At 46.7% G+C, this 14548-nt stretch overlaps 1 protein-coding gene across 7 annotated transcripts in view; it reads left to right on the top strand.

The window, feature by feature from the left end:
• The first annotated feature begins 604 nt into the window (after window positions 1–604).
• Window positions 605–14548, top strand: part of agap1 (ArfGAP with GTPase domain, ankyrin repeat and PH domain 1) — a 57823-nt gene continuing 43879 nt past the window's right edge. For 3 of the 7 annotated variants that reach the window (XM_016681021.1, XM_016681020.1, XM_016681018.1), the window contains exon 1: window positions 11095–11771. In XM_016681021.1, the coding sequence (XP_016536507.1) occupies window positions 11114–11771 (658 nt within the window). In that variant the 5' untranslated portion in view covers window positions 11095–11113. Of the gene's footprint in view, window positions 1646–11094; window positions 11772–14548 lie in introns of those variants that run through there. The other 4 variants (XM_007570707.2, XM_016681019.1, XM_007570708.2 and 1 more) reach the window with 3 other exon arrangements.

Below are 14548 nucleotides of genomic sequence, written 5' to 3'. Positions count from 1 at the left end.
TTTTTTAATTTTATTTATTTATTTATTTGTTTGTTTGTTTGTTGTTGTTTAATAAAGTTACGAACGTTTTAAGCCAATCAGAGGAGGACATGCTGGTCTCAGCGTCCTGGCGTCGTTCAGTTTGTCATTTAATTCCGAGATCGACTCAAAACCTTCCGCGATCGACATATTGCACCGCTGCTCAAAGCACGAACAGTTCAGAAACAATGTGAAATGGGAATAAAGCTATTTATTAACTGATTAAGTCATGTTTTAGATTGTTCTTTAAAAACTAATCAGTCACGGTTGATTAGTGATGCACTCACTGCACAGTGACTCATTGATTCTTTACAGCAGACTCCGCTCCCCTGTCTTGCAGGTACCGCGTACCCCCGCTAAATCTTTTAGGGGCAGTACCCGACCGTATCTGCCTACTTTCACCCCTGCTTGTAGCTACAGGAAACTGGGTTGATTCCAGTTTAATGGAACTGAACTGAAATTTAATTGTATTGATTTAATTAGAAAAAAACTAAATTAATAAAACACAAACAAACACAGTTGATTTTCCCTGAAATTACCGGAAATTAATTAGGATAAACAAGTTAAAATAAACGTGTTAGACAGTGAAGCTGGAAGTTAAACTAAACTGTTTTATTTTGAAAGGTTGAACCGAACGTCTTTATTTGGTGGTGTGTGGTTGATGGTCCTGGAGGAAATCCCGGCTGGGATCTTCGGTGTATCCAGGACTGAGCTCACCGCGCAGAAGGAGCGGGACAGGAGCGGTGTTTGGGTTCTGGTTGCGGAATATACCTGACGCTTTGACCCGGTTCCGTCGTCCTGGGTCACCCGGTACCTCCTGTTGGCTCCCTCCGCTGAGTTTCCAGCCGAATCGGGGAGGTTATCCGGATCTTTTTACCAGCAGGGAGACAAAACAAGGAGCAGGGATCCAAACTAGCCCCGCAGACTGATTACCGAGCCCCGACCCGCGGCTATTTTCCCGCATGTTGTCTGCGGTTAAACCCCGCATTCTGGCCTGATGTGAGGCCGACTCTCACCCCTGGAATTCGGCGACTTTTCCCAGTTTTCCCCCCGGCTGCTGGGAGCTACAGCTAGTTAGCTTTAGCCAGCTAGCATCCACCAGGCCGTTTGTCATCCTCCTCCTTCGGTCAGTTATGACTCAAAGTTCCGCTGGAAGCTCCGTTTAATCCGGCTGCAGGACTCCCAGCGGCCCGGTAATCCAGCCCGGCCTGGAAGGATATGGGGCAGCGGAGCTCCGCCGCCTCCCGCACATCTGTCACCGCAGCGGAGCAGGGAAGCGGGGAGCCCCGGGGACAAGCAGCCTTCCCCGGACTGTAGCTGCCATCTGGCCCCCGCCGCTGGAGGAATCCCGGATCTCCTCCCCGGGATGTAGAGCAGAATCCGGGATTATTTCTCCGGGATTATTGTTACAGTTGTTCCCAGAAAGCCTGAAGTCGTTCCTGGAGCCGCGTCTCCCCCGTCAGGATGAACTACCAGCTGCATCTGGCCAACTCGGCCGCTATCCGGTCCGAGATCCAGAGGTTCGAGTCGGTGCACCCGAACATCTACTCCATCTACGAGCTGCTGGAGCGGGTGGAGGAGCCGCTGCTGCAGAACCAGATCCGGGAGCACGTCATCGCCATCGAAGGTAGGACCGAGAGAAAGATGCAGGTTCTGCAGGCCCGCCGGGCTGCTGCACATCCTGGTGCTGAGAGCCGCGCAGGTGTGTGTGTGTGTGCGCGTGTGTGTGTGTGTTATTGCTCTGAGTTGGTTCTGAACATGCTTGACCCGGCCCAGATCCCTGAGGCCCTCCGTTCTGGTCTGAACAGTTATCGTATCGTTTATCGTGATTTATCGTTATTTTATAACCTCCAGTATTGTTGGAATTGTTAGTTTTGTTAGTTTTCGATTGATTTTTTTTTTTTTTATATCATTTTAATGTAACGATACAAATCAATAAGTTTGACAATCTGGTTGAATGCAGTTCAGTTGTGTAACTGTGAGCAGGTTGTGTCACTATGGTTACTGTGAGACCTAGAGAGAAATATTGTCTTATCGTCACTTTTTATCGTTATCACAATAGTTCTATAAAACATCATGTTATTTTGCATTGACTTGTTGTTTGGCAGACTGTGATGCTGCGGGCCAGAAGATAATGACCAGTTTAATTTGAGCTGAGGCCCAGTTGGTTCTGCAAACCCGTTTGGTTCTACAGGCCCGTTTGGTTCTGCAGGTCCAGTTGGTTTTGCAGGTCCGGTTGGTTCTGCAGGTCCGGTTGGTTCTGCAGGCCCGGTCCAGGCTGAAGCCCGGCTGCAGCTGCTGCTTCCTCCAGAACCTCACAGGAACCTTCATTGTTGTTTGCTGGTCCATCCATCCTGAAGCGGGCCCTTCCTGTTCAGAACCGGGTCCAGAGAGGACGCAGCAGCTGAGCAGACCTTTATTCTGCCGGGCCGTGTGACCCAGTTGGCCCGGCTGCTGTTTGTTCACCGTCAGCCTTTGTTTCCTCTGTCAGCCTGGATCTCAGGTTTCTGTTTCTGAAGCAACATAAAGAACCAGAACCCGGCTGAGGTTCTGCTTAAACACACACTGCGGTGCTGCCAGGTTCTGCTGGAAACAACCAGAACCGGTTCCTTATGTAACTATGACGACTAAAATCAGTCCTAACATAAATGCAGCTTTTCACCTGGTTCAGGTTTAAACCCAAAATGTTGGTGTTAAACCAACAGTGTTTAGCATTAGCAGGGCGCTTAGCTTTAGTGTAGCGCTTCGCATTAGCATATCATGTATTATTAGCAGAACGTTTGACTTTAGCATTATCAGAGCGTTTAGCATTAGATGGACTTGAACTCATCAGATGAACAATTCTTTAGCAGCTGGACCTGAAGGTTCTGTTCAAATCTCACTGTGGATCCAGATAAATATCTGTGAGTTCGACCTTAGGCCCTGGGAAAGGAGGGAATCACCATGGCAACGAGGGGCTCCAGAGCAGAGCTCCCTAAATCTTTGTGATGGTTTGAGTTTTTTCATTTCAGTTCCAGTTCTGCAGTCTGATCCGGTCCGGTTCTGGTCTGGTTCTGGTTCCGGTCCTGGTTGTGTAACCTGAGCGGCTGTAAAGCTGCTTCAGGCCGTTATGTAACATCAGAGCGTCTGTCCTCCAGAGGAGAGGAAGATGCTGCTGCTGCTGCTGCTGCTGATGATGATGATGAGTCACCGCCAGGCCGGAGAGTACTGAGCGCGCTCAGTGGATTCTGATGGGATTATGGTGGCATGTTGGATCCAGCAGGAACATCTGGACTGGTGTGCAGGCAGCAGCCACATCTGGATCCCAGTTCAACCAGTTCGAGCTGAACTGGGATTAGTTTGTGTTAATCTGCAGCAGCCCAGATTATCGGCCGTGTTGATGTTCCAGATGTTTCATCCTGGAAAGCATCAGAGCAGCACGGAGCCGCCTGATTGGTTGACTCGGGCGCCGCTTTGAGGCCGGTTGCCGTTGGAAACCTGATGAACCTGAGAGGAAACAGCTGCAGATGACTCATTATTTAATCCCACTTCAGGTCATTTAAGCCAGCGCGTCTCCATGGCAACACTAGTTTGATCTGAACAAAAGCTGCTGTTCTGAGGCTGGAAAATATGACGGTTTCTCTGGTCCTTAAACGCATCGGCCAACAGGAAGTAGTTTGTTTCAGAGTTCATAGAAAACGGTTCTGGACGTTTGGGTCTTAAAAGCTCACTGGACCGGTTCTTCAGCCCAAAGAGAGGTCAGAGGTCAGAGGTCACAGAATAAACTGTGAAAAGCCCTAAGAGAAGACAGCCAATGAAAACAAATACAAATAAAACAATTTAGTGGGAAAAAAATCATATGAATAAAATCCAACAGAAAAATTTTAATATTATCACAAAAAGAAATGGAGAAAAATTAAAAAACAAAGGAGAAATTTTTTTTACAAAAAATTATAAGAAAATTTTTAAATACGAAACAGAAAATGTAGAAGAATTTATAAAAAAAAATATTTAAAAAGTTAAATGCTGAGTTGTACCAATAATGAACATAATAATTAATAATAATAAATATATAACCTTAAAATAAATTATTTAATATCCATATGAATGTATGAAATTTTTTAAAAAGGGAATTATTCATTAAAATTAAAAATTGTATTAAATATTTGTAAATTTTAAATGAAGTAAAAATCCTAACTGTGAAAACGTAAGAAAGTTAATCATAGTAAAAGTATTAGTATTAAAAAATAGAAAAAAAAGACATGTTAAAATAAAATAATAAAAAAATTGAAATGTAAAAAGAGAAAAAATAAATTAAAATCTTAAATACTAAACTGTAGATTAATAATAATAATAATTGTAATAGTTGTAAAAAAAATTTATTCTTTAAGATGTAGAAGATTAAGGAAATACTAGATGAAAATAAATAAGCTTTAAGTAAAACTAAACTTGTACAGAAAATATTTTGTATTAAAAATTAGATGAAAATATCAAGTATGATAACATGGGTAGATTTAACTGTAAGTAAAATGTTAAAATAAGCAGAAGTTTTAATAAAAGTGAAAATAAATAAAAGATTAAAGAAGTTTGAAGTGAAAACAGGAAGAATGAGAAGAGAAACAAACAGAAGTGAAAATAGTACAGATACTATTACTACTATAATACTACTACTGCTACTAGTACTAATAATACTACTACTACTGGCACTACTACTACTACTACTACTAATTATTATTATTATTATTATTATTATTATTATTATAACAGCAGAGAAGAGTAAAACACGTCTGGTCTGCTGGTCCAGACGGATCCCTGGTTCTGGTTCTGGTTTCTACCAGCCAGAGGAGGAAGTGTCACTTCTCTATCAGACAGTGAACTGCTGGCCCGTTACCATGGAAACGGGAGCAGGCCCGGGCCTCCGTCTGGAGACCTGCAGTAAACGTTTCTGTTCCCGGTTCGGTTCTGCTCCGGAGCCCGGCGGGGCCGGCCAGCGCGTGGCAGGAAGTGACATCATCAGCCTCTCCTGGGAGCCACTGTAAGCTAACGAACCGCATTGTGTCAGCGGGACAGGAAGTCTATTTATACTGCTGGACGCAGCACGGCTGCTGTTGATACTTCCTGTTGAGGAGACGCAGCCGAGACGCGTCCAGGTGTCCACACGTCCAGATGTCCACATGTCCAGGTGCTTGGTCCATCTACCTGTTGGGACACCTGGATGTGCGTTAGCGCCCCCTGCTGGCTGAGTTGTTGCCGCAGCAGGTGTAAAAGCAGCTGCTGCTCCAGCTGGCAGCAGAGAAAACCTGAGGCTGCTGGAAATGTACAGAGGACTGGTGCTGCCAAAACTTTATTCATAGTTGCATTAAACCATAAATAACTATAATATTTAGTTTTCTATTTCATTTCCAATCTAATTTTTTAAATAATTATTTTCCTTTGCCTAATTATTTTTTAAGAGTCTGTATTTATTGAATACATTCTTTTCTGTTTTATTTCTAGATTTTTAGATGTAATATTTTCCATATTAATCATTTTATCAAGCCCTTTATTTATTTCAGTATTTGCAGCTCTTTATTGGCAGTAGCAGTCCTCCATAGAAACGAAGCAGCTGCTGATTCATAGTAGAAACCATAATGACCATAAGCTTTAGTTTAAAAAAATTATATATAGAGTTTCTTCCTGCTTGTGTATTAAAGCAGTTTTTCTGCATTAATTATCAGACAAATATGACATAAAGATAAAAACTGGCTGAAGCTCAGAAGTGGATCTGGACGCTGTAGAAACAGGAAGTGATGTCGCATAATTTCCTGCAGGACTCAGAGTCATCTCCACAAGAAACCAGCCAGAAATAAACCTGGCCTGCTTTGTTTGAGGAAGTGATGCTCGTTACCGTGGCAACGAGTTCCACAGGCTGGCCTGCAGCCGCGTTGCCGTGGCAACCAGATGAGCAGCGGGAAAGCAGAGTGTCATGATGGCTCTGGAGCGCAGCGCTGTGTACTGAGCAGCAGGGGGCAGCAGAGAGCTGATGTTCATAGAGATTCAGTCGGCTGCTCTCAGGTTTTGATATAAACAGAGAGGTCAAAGGTCAGTAGTCAGACACCAAACAAACAGCCCTTCATGTTGCCGCTGATCACTGGTGGAGATAAAATCCACTTCCTGTTGGGATTCAGCTGGAACTGGCCAATCAGGGCTGATGTTGACTGAATGTATGGAAAGCAGGTTTACCCGATAATCAGATAGGAAACGTTCATCTTAGCTGGGAGAATTTCTGTCTTTCATTCTTTCTTTCTTTTTTTTTCCTTTCTTCTTTGTTGTCATTTCTTTTATTCTTTTTCTTCTTTTCTTTCTTTGAGTTTTTGTTTTCTTATTAACTTTCTTTTTCTCTTTTCTTTGTTTCTTTCCTTCTTTTCTTCCTTCTTGTTTCCTCTCTTTCTTGTTGTCTTTATGTCTTTAATTCTTTGTTTTCTTTCTCTCCAGTCTCTTATTAAAACAGGCTGATGCTCGATGGTTGTTCATTTGAGGTAAATTGTCCCCACCAGGCCTCCATCCTCATGTTTTGGTGGAAACCAACCTGACAGTTTTGTGTTTGATCAAATGAAGGTCATTCTAAATGTTTGGAGATTGAATTGGATGAGAGTTGCAGGTTGAATTCCCTGCTGGGTTTGTATTGTTAGTCTCTCCTGGGAGTTGAACCGTCGGCGTCCTCCCTCATCTCCTCCTCCACCTCCTCCAGGATTAAAGCATTGCATTATAACTTCATGAATGTGTGATGAGCTGGTCTCCATCTGTGCTGCAGCTGCTGGTAGGAAGCCGACCTGCCTCTCCTTGTCAGCTCCTGATGCAGCTTTCGACTTCAGACGGATCTACGGTGTCCCTGAAGGCCCAGAAAGTCAAAGCCATCAAAGCAGACCTGACTGAATCTGGTGGAGGAGGAGAACATCCAGGTCTGGATCCTGGTTTGCACGCGCTCAGTGAGAGCGGCCCCTACCCCCACACAGTGGTCTCCATGGCAACACAGCAGCGTCTGGTTGGTGGGGCAGGAGCTTCCTGTCTGGGTTCACATGGGTCAGATCCTGACCCAACAGAACCTTCATGCTGTCTGGTGCCCCTGCTGGTCACTGCTGGTCACTGCCGCCTGCTTTGCTTTGTTTTGCCGTTTTTGAGGAGTTTTTTTCTGCTGGAAACTGAAACCTGTGTGTGCATAGTGATGATGCTGTCAGCAGGGGGCCTGCTGCCGCCCCTCCCCCGCCCGCTGCTGGTTGACCCAGTTTCCAGGCTGCAGGGTGAGGCAGAGCGTGGGAAGAAGATGCTGCAGCTGCTCAGGTTGTTGGTTTGGTTCCACCTGCAGTCACACCTGGATTTAGCGCCTGCGCCTGAATAAATCCGGCCTTTAGTTTCCGGATCAACGGGGATAAAATCGGCTGCCAACGCCTGGTTCTGTTTGGGCCGGGCTGGGTCGGCGCCGGTCTCCTCACAGTGAGCGCTCCGGCAGCCTCTGCAGCGCCGCATGCATATTTCATAGCATGGAGAAACGCAGCACCAACATGCAGCTGGTCCAGTACCACGCGGCCGGTCTAGTACCACGCGGCCGGTCCAGTACCATGCAGCTGGTCCAGTACCACGCGGCCGGTCCAGTACCACGCGGCCGGTCTAGTACCACGCGGCCGGTCCAGTACCATGCAGCTGGTCCAGTACCATGCAGCTGGTCCAGTACCACGCGGCCGGTCTAGTACCACGCGGCCGGTCCAGTACCACATCAACACTCTGCTGGGTTCCAGGACTTTTCCGCTCTAAGGTCATGATAACTTCACTGACCCAGTTCAGGTTCTGCTGGCCGCTCTGACCTCAGCTGGTTTTACATCCTTTATGTTACGTTAATGTTTCTGTCTGTCCCTCCATGGACCAGAATCAGGAGGAGACAAGAGCAGAGCCCAGGGGAACCCCAACGAGACTCACTGTTTTCATTTAATATCTTATATAACTATTTATAAAGGAACATTTCAGTCAGTTTTCTATAGTCACTAATCAACCATCCAATAGATAAATCAATAAACACAAAACAGGCGATGTGTAAATAAAAACAAACTACATATAGAGATCATCTGCTGTTTCAGCAGAACGTTTGTCATTTCCTGATGATTAATCTGCTAAATTCACCAGCTAATTAGCATTTTACTTTGTGAAATGGCTTCTGTCTTTACACAGATGATACCTTAGTGTTTTCATACGTGTGGAACGTGGCTGAGCAGCTTGGTTTTTGTTAGAGAAGCCAACAGGCTTGTTGGCTTGTTATCCAGAAGGTAGCAGGCTAACGAAGCTAACAGGCTAATGAAGTTATCAGGCTGTAGAGCTGTGACATTGTGAGCGATGAGGTGAATCAGTCTTTATGCTGATGATCCCTCAGTGTTTTCATACATGTGACATCAGTTTGTCATCTTGGTGGATTTTCCCTAAATCAGCTGCAGATATCTTCATCTGTTTTCCAGCAATTCCAGTTCAGTCTATCTACTGGTTTCAAGCAGCTGCTTCATGGTTCTGGTCTGGTTCCAGTTGTTTCAGTTCAAACTGCAGGAGGTTTCTATGATCGATGAGGTTAAATGAACCTGATGGGGGAACCGTTACTGTCCAGTTAAAGCTGATTAATGATGAGGCTGAAATCTCAGAGCTAAGAAATTAAAAACTATTTTTATATTAAAACATTTAGTATAAAATAAAGGAATTTCTTTGTTCTATTTCATTCGGTGGGAAATATGCAGAATCTACCAATCAGTCGCCTCTCACCTTTTAATGAGCTACTAAGACTAAAGGTCTGTCCTGTGGGGGTTAGAGGTCAGCAGATAAACCTGAGGGGAGAATCTGTCGAGGTTCTGACCCGTTTTACCTCCAACAGAACTCAGGAAGGATGTATGGAAATACGGAGAGAAGGAATAGAAAGATGGGAGGAGGGAGTGTTTTCAGTGTGACGCATGAAAATCACAGAGTGAGGAAGAAGAGGAGGAAACATGATGAAGGTCTGAGGTGAGGATGAGGAGGATGAAGGACCAGGCCGTTTGATCCACAAACTCCTGCGTAGCTCCTCCCACGTCTCCAGGACGACCTCTGACCCCTACAACTGGTTCTGATTCTGGAGACACTGAGACATGAAGGGATCCAGACCATACAGGGTCAAAGTTCAACTTTAGAAAGTCTCTTATTTTTCTGGGATGATTTTGGTTTCTCTTTGTTTTGGATCATGAGTCACATGACCAGAGCCGCAAGTTACTACTGCAGGAAACACAGAAGAAAACAGGAAGTGGAACCAGAGCTCCCCCAAACCACTGTTCCCAGGTGGGCGGGGCTTATCGCTCCAAGGCCTGAACAAGATGCTGATGTCTCCTCTGATTGGCTGACAGATGAGCGTTAGCGCCACCTTGGCTGAGTTATGAATAAAACTCCGTTAACTGTCTACATCCACCGTGATTATTATCGACTCATCATGTGAACAGATTAATTCAAATTTCATGGAAACAACAGCTCCAGATTGAATTTTTGTAACATTAGAATAAAAACAAACATCTGTGATGTGACCAGCTGGTTGGACGTCTGAGAACCGGGTCAGAACCCAGACTGGAGGTTCTACTGGGAACACTGGGAGACCCGGAGAGGCTGAGGGATTTTCCCTCAGCTTCATTTAAATCACAGCATCATCTGCAAACAGCAGGACCAACATGGCGGCTCCAGCAGCTCTGCTGGTTCTGTAGAGGGAACATGTTGGGTTCTGGTTCTGGTTGGAGGAACCATCCCAAACTGGGAGACAGGACCAGCTGGGACTGGGAGTCTGCTGTTGGAGCTGCAGATCTGCCTGAGCCTGTATGGCTGCAGGAGAAGGAGGAGGAGGAAGAGCCAGCACTGTGGGGAAAGAGAGCAGGCTGGAAAACCTGGACTGGAGTTCCTGTTTTCCTGCTGGAGACTAGAATAAACCCAGAGGAGAAAATATGATCCGTTTGGTATATTAATGAAGAGATAAAAACAGCAAACATATTAAAAATAAATGTTTCAGTTTTAATTTAGAGTAAAAAGTTTGGACACCTTCAGTTCATCCAAGGGGTGTCCAAACTTTTTACACTGGAGACAAAATTAAAAACACAAAAAATAATTTATTATTTTAGCTTTACCAGTTTATTATTAAACAGTTTTTTAATTAAATCTATGTATCAAAACAAAAATGTTTTGGACTGTTGCCTTATTTTAAAAAAACTGATCATTTCTATAGATTTTGGTTTTTAATTTTTTTGTTTGTTTGTTTGTTTGTTTGACAAATTTTTTCTTGACTTGTAGTCAGGGTCCAAACAAACGCATTTCAAGGGTCACAAATGGCCCCGGGGCCACAATTTGGATTCAGTTGTGTTATTATTTGGTTTATTAGTCGGTTACATTTAAACAAACTGCAGCTCAGAGTTCAGATCAGAGGCAGTTTTTCCCTCCGTCACGCTTTCCTAGGAAAGTTGGTCAGATGGATCTGATGTGAGTGTAGCTTCGCCTCCAGTCCACCTCCGGCGTTCCACTCCAGCTTTCCTCCCTTCCCATCTACTCCTCCCCAGTGCTCAGCTCCAGGTTTCCTCCCCTCCTGGCTCCTCCTCCCTGGCGCTCCGCTCCAGGTTTCCTCCCCTGCCGGCTCTGTGTGGGTGTCAGTGATCAGTGGAGCGGCTCAGACAGCAGCAGCATTCTGGAGCTCCTCGTTGCTCGGCGGCAGCTGAAAGCGTTGAGGCAGCGACGCTCTGGTCCCAGGTGAAGTGGGGGGGAGGAGCAGGAGCCCAGAGGGGGGGGGAACGCCATGGCGGCCGGAGCGGAGCCAGGACAGTGAGAAACATCTGGAACATCAGGATGCTGATGGAGAGAGGAGCACCTCAGAGGAAGACCGTGTACCGGATCTCCCTGACGCTGGTGAAGAGGGAGAACCTGGGGGGGGTTGAGGAAGAGAGGGGTCGGGGGGGCGGGGTGCTGGAGGAGGAGCCGGAGCCGGCGGCAGCTCAGGGTGGCAGCAGGGTGGCAGCTCAGGGCGGCGGCAGGGTGGCAGCAGGGCGGTGGCAGCAGGGTGGCAGGGTGGCGGCTCAGGGCGGCGGCAGCTCAGGGTGGCATCATGAGGAGGTTCAGGACGTTCAGCACAGGTCAGCTGGAGCTGGGCCGGCTCAGGGCGTCCCGTAGGGCGCAGCGCGACGAATCGCGGCCCGAAACCGCTGCTGCCAAGGTGAGGAGGCTCTTGAAGGCCCGCAGCATGGAGGAGCGGGACCCGCCAAAACCCGGGGCCCACCCGAAGCCCAGCCTGCTGCAGCGCAGCTTCAGCTTCAGCGTCCGGACCCGGATCAGTGGAGAGCTGCTGCGGCTCCACGCCACGTCCAGAGACGGGCCGCCACAGGCCCCACTCCCTGAGCAGGCCCCACTCCCTGAGCAGGCCCCGCCCATCACACAGGCCCCGCCAACCAGGACCCGGGAGAAGAGCCGCACCCTGGAGGTGGGGGCCGTCCTCAACAGGACCGACTCCCTGACCGAGCTGAGCCGCCAGAGGGCCGGCGCCGCTAAGAACCGCACGCTGGACAACAGCGACCTGCAGCGACGGGACAACCAGGGCGACGGCGCTGCGCAACAGGGGGGCGACCGGCGGCTGGGACGCTTCTTCAGCGGGTTCTTCTCCAGGCCCAGCGCGGTCCGGAGCCCCGGGATTAGCAGGTCGCTGCGGCGCAGCGGGGCGCCATCCAGCACGGAGAGCATGGACGGGGGCGGAGCCACCGGTAACCATGGTAACCACACACCTGCTACCTGCTGCAGGCAGCAGCACACCCGGTCCAAACGGTCCAGAACCGGCAGGTTCATCTGTGAAATGTAGATTATCAAATAATCCTCAATTCAGATTATTTTAAACGGTTGAGATTATGACACAAATACCAGAGAAGATCTAAACTATAGATCAATAATATATTTTTAAATCTAAATGTTTTAATTGATTTACCCAGAATCATAATCTAGAAAATGAATCTAGATTGACTTCTGTTTAAACATCTCTTATCGTCTCCAGACAGAAGCTGGACTGACGGCTCAGAGGGAGAAAACATTTCTGGGATTCCTCACACACCTGAGTGTGTGTGTGTGTATGCATGAGTGTGTGTGTGTGTCCGCGTGTGACCTACATCCTCGGCCAAGCAGAAGTGATGTCCTCCTGAGAGGAGAACTGAGCGCGCTCAATAGCAGCTTTAGTGACAGGAAATGAGGTCGGCAGGGCCGCTCTCTGGGCCCTCAGGGTTTATTGAACTGGTTCTGGCGGCCCGCAGCATCACACATCCTCTACTGTACTCTGTGATTCACTTCCTGAGGTCCGGTCAATCAGGTGGGTCGTCCTCACAGGCCCCACCCCCCCGCTGCTGACCTGCTGACCCGACCCACTCTGGAACCAGCGTCTGACCCGGTCAGACTGGGACGCTGAGCTGATCCAGTTATCCTGAAGCTCAGCCAGCTGGAGGCTCCATCACAATAAGAGCCCAGAGTACCGACCGGGTCAGAACCAGGAAGTAAAACTTCTGACAAACGTCTAAAAATAAAGAGCCTGAGGCTGAGTCAGGACAAGTCAGACAGCTGGCCCGGTCCAGGAGGAACCGGGACTGAGGACTTGTTCTGTTACAGGTTCTGTAACTAGTTCTGGTTCTTATTGAGCTGAACCAGTTTAAAAAAAACAACCATAGAATATAGAATTAAAATAAAAAGTTGTAATCAGTCATTCTGTGTAATTCTGGTCACGTTTCAAATTAAACAAAATTAAAATAATTAATAAAGGGTAAAATAAAGTCATAATATTTAATACTTCACTAATATTCTCAGAGTTAAAGTATTTAAATGTTTTTTGCTGCCGTTTTGTTGCAGCTTGCTGCAGCATTAAGTTTTGCTGGCTTTAATTGGTTGGTTATCCAGTATTTATAAGGAGCGCTCTGATTGGATGAGAAAATCCCAGCCTGTGATTGGCTACTGGTGCAGACGGTAATGAACATGTGCAGATCTCATGTTCGCATCAGTCCGACTTGTCAGTTGCTGTTACTTCTTGCTAACATACTAACTAGCGCTCTGCCTCAACTAGCTAGCGCTAGGCTAATGTTAGCATTGGCTCAGTGGAACCCCTCAGTCTGCAGGGGAAACAGCAGGCTGATCGTCTGTCTGACTTTTATGTGATGAAGCTGTTGGCATGACGGTAGAAACAGGACAGTTAGCTAATGCTAACGCTGACTAAAGAAGGAAAACTGAAACTGATGAAAAGTGAAACAAATAAAAGCTGGAATTAATGGGAAAACTATAACTGAAAATATTGTGCTTTTATCAAACTAAAGCATTCAAACTATAAATAATATTCTTTGTTTTTCTGTTTTATTTATTAGCATTTCAGTTTGATGTGAAACAAACTGTTCAGATCAGCTGATGGAGAAATACGGAGCTACAAACATCTGAAAACTCAGGCAGCTGGTTGATGAACAATAAATGAATATAGTTTCTGTTTAGTATTTATTATGTAAACATAATCACTCTGACCTTTTGACCGAAGCATCTAAGAATGAACCAGAATATGAAAGAACTAAAACTAATGAAAACTAAACAATATTTAGCTAATGGCTAATGGTCCCAGAGGAATAAAGCTGAAGTGTAATGGACAAGAACCTCTCTGACCCGGTTGGGTTCTCTGGACCATTAGGAACCATCAGGAACCGTTACTCCTGTTTCCTGGAGGAGTCAGAACCTGCTGGTACTGCTGCCTGCGGGTTGCTGGTCCAAAGCCCAAGAGACTGAGCTGGCCCGGCTCATCTCAGCCAGACGCCCCCGGCCTCCAGGCTGCCCTGAGAGGAGGGCCAGAACCGGCTGGAGTGGAGCGTTTGATCAGGAGGAGGAAGAGGAGCAGCCAGGCGGCAGGCTGCCAGCAGCAGGCGGGGGAGGGGTGGTGGTCGGCTGATTACAGGCTCAGATATAGGTCACACCGTGTGTGTGTGTGTGTGAGAGAGAGATAGCCTATCACTGTTTCCTGCTCTTCACGCTGATCGTTTGTTCTGGTCTGAATCTGATGGGATCATGGCTCCACTGCTGGTTCTGTTTGGACCTGTTCTGGTTCTGCTGCTCAGATAAGAGCAGGGTGGGTCTGGTTCTGATACTCTGGGTCTGATTCTGGTTCTGGGTCCAGAGACCTCCCTCTGGGTCACCAGTCCTCCAGTTTTTGTCCAATCCAAACTTTTATCACTGAATCCATGAGAATAAAATTTCCTTCATGTTTACATTTAACTTTATGAATCAATTATTTTCCATTTCTACAGTTTTTGCTTCATTTCTAGATGTTAAAATCTGAATTTTCTTTAAATCTTTGTGGCAGAACTTCATGCTCTGATCTGTTGTTGTGGGTTTTCCATGTAAAATATGACGTTGCCATGGAAATCTGAGTTTAGGAAGTGATTCTGCCTCAGGGCCACACATCCACTGTTTCTTAGCTGCGGTCAGGGGCCACACATGGCCCCGGGCCGCATGTTGGACCACCCTGCATGTAGTGTCATCA

The sequence above is a fragment of the Poecilia formosa genome, unplaced genomic scaffold (genome assembly GCF_000485575.1).
Source record: "Poecilia formosa unplaced genomic scaffold, Poecilia_formosa-5.1.2 Scaffold266, whole genome shotgun sequence".
Classification (NCBI taxonomy): domain Eukaryota; kingdom Metazoa; phylum Chordata; class Actinopteri; order Cyprinodontiformes; family Poeciliidae; genus Poecilia; species Poecilia formosa.
Note: the sequence above shows the minus strand (reverse complement) of the source record. Positions and strands in the feature narration are given on the sequence as shown.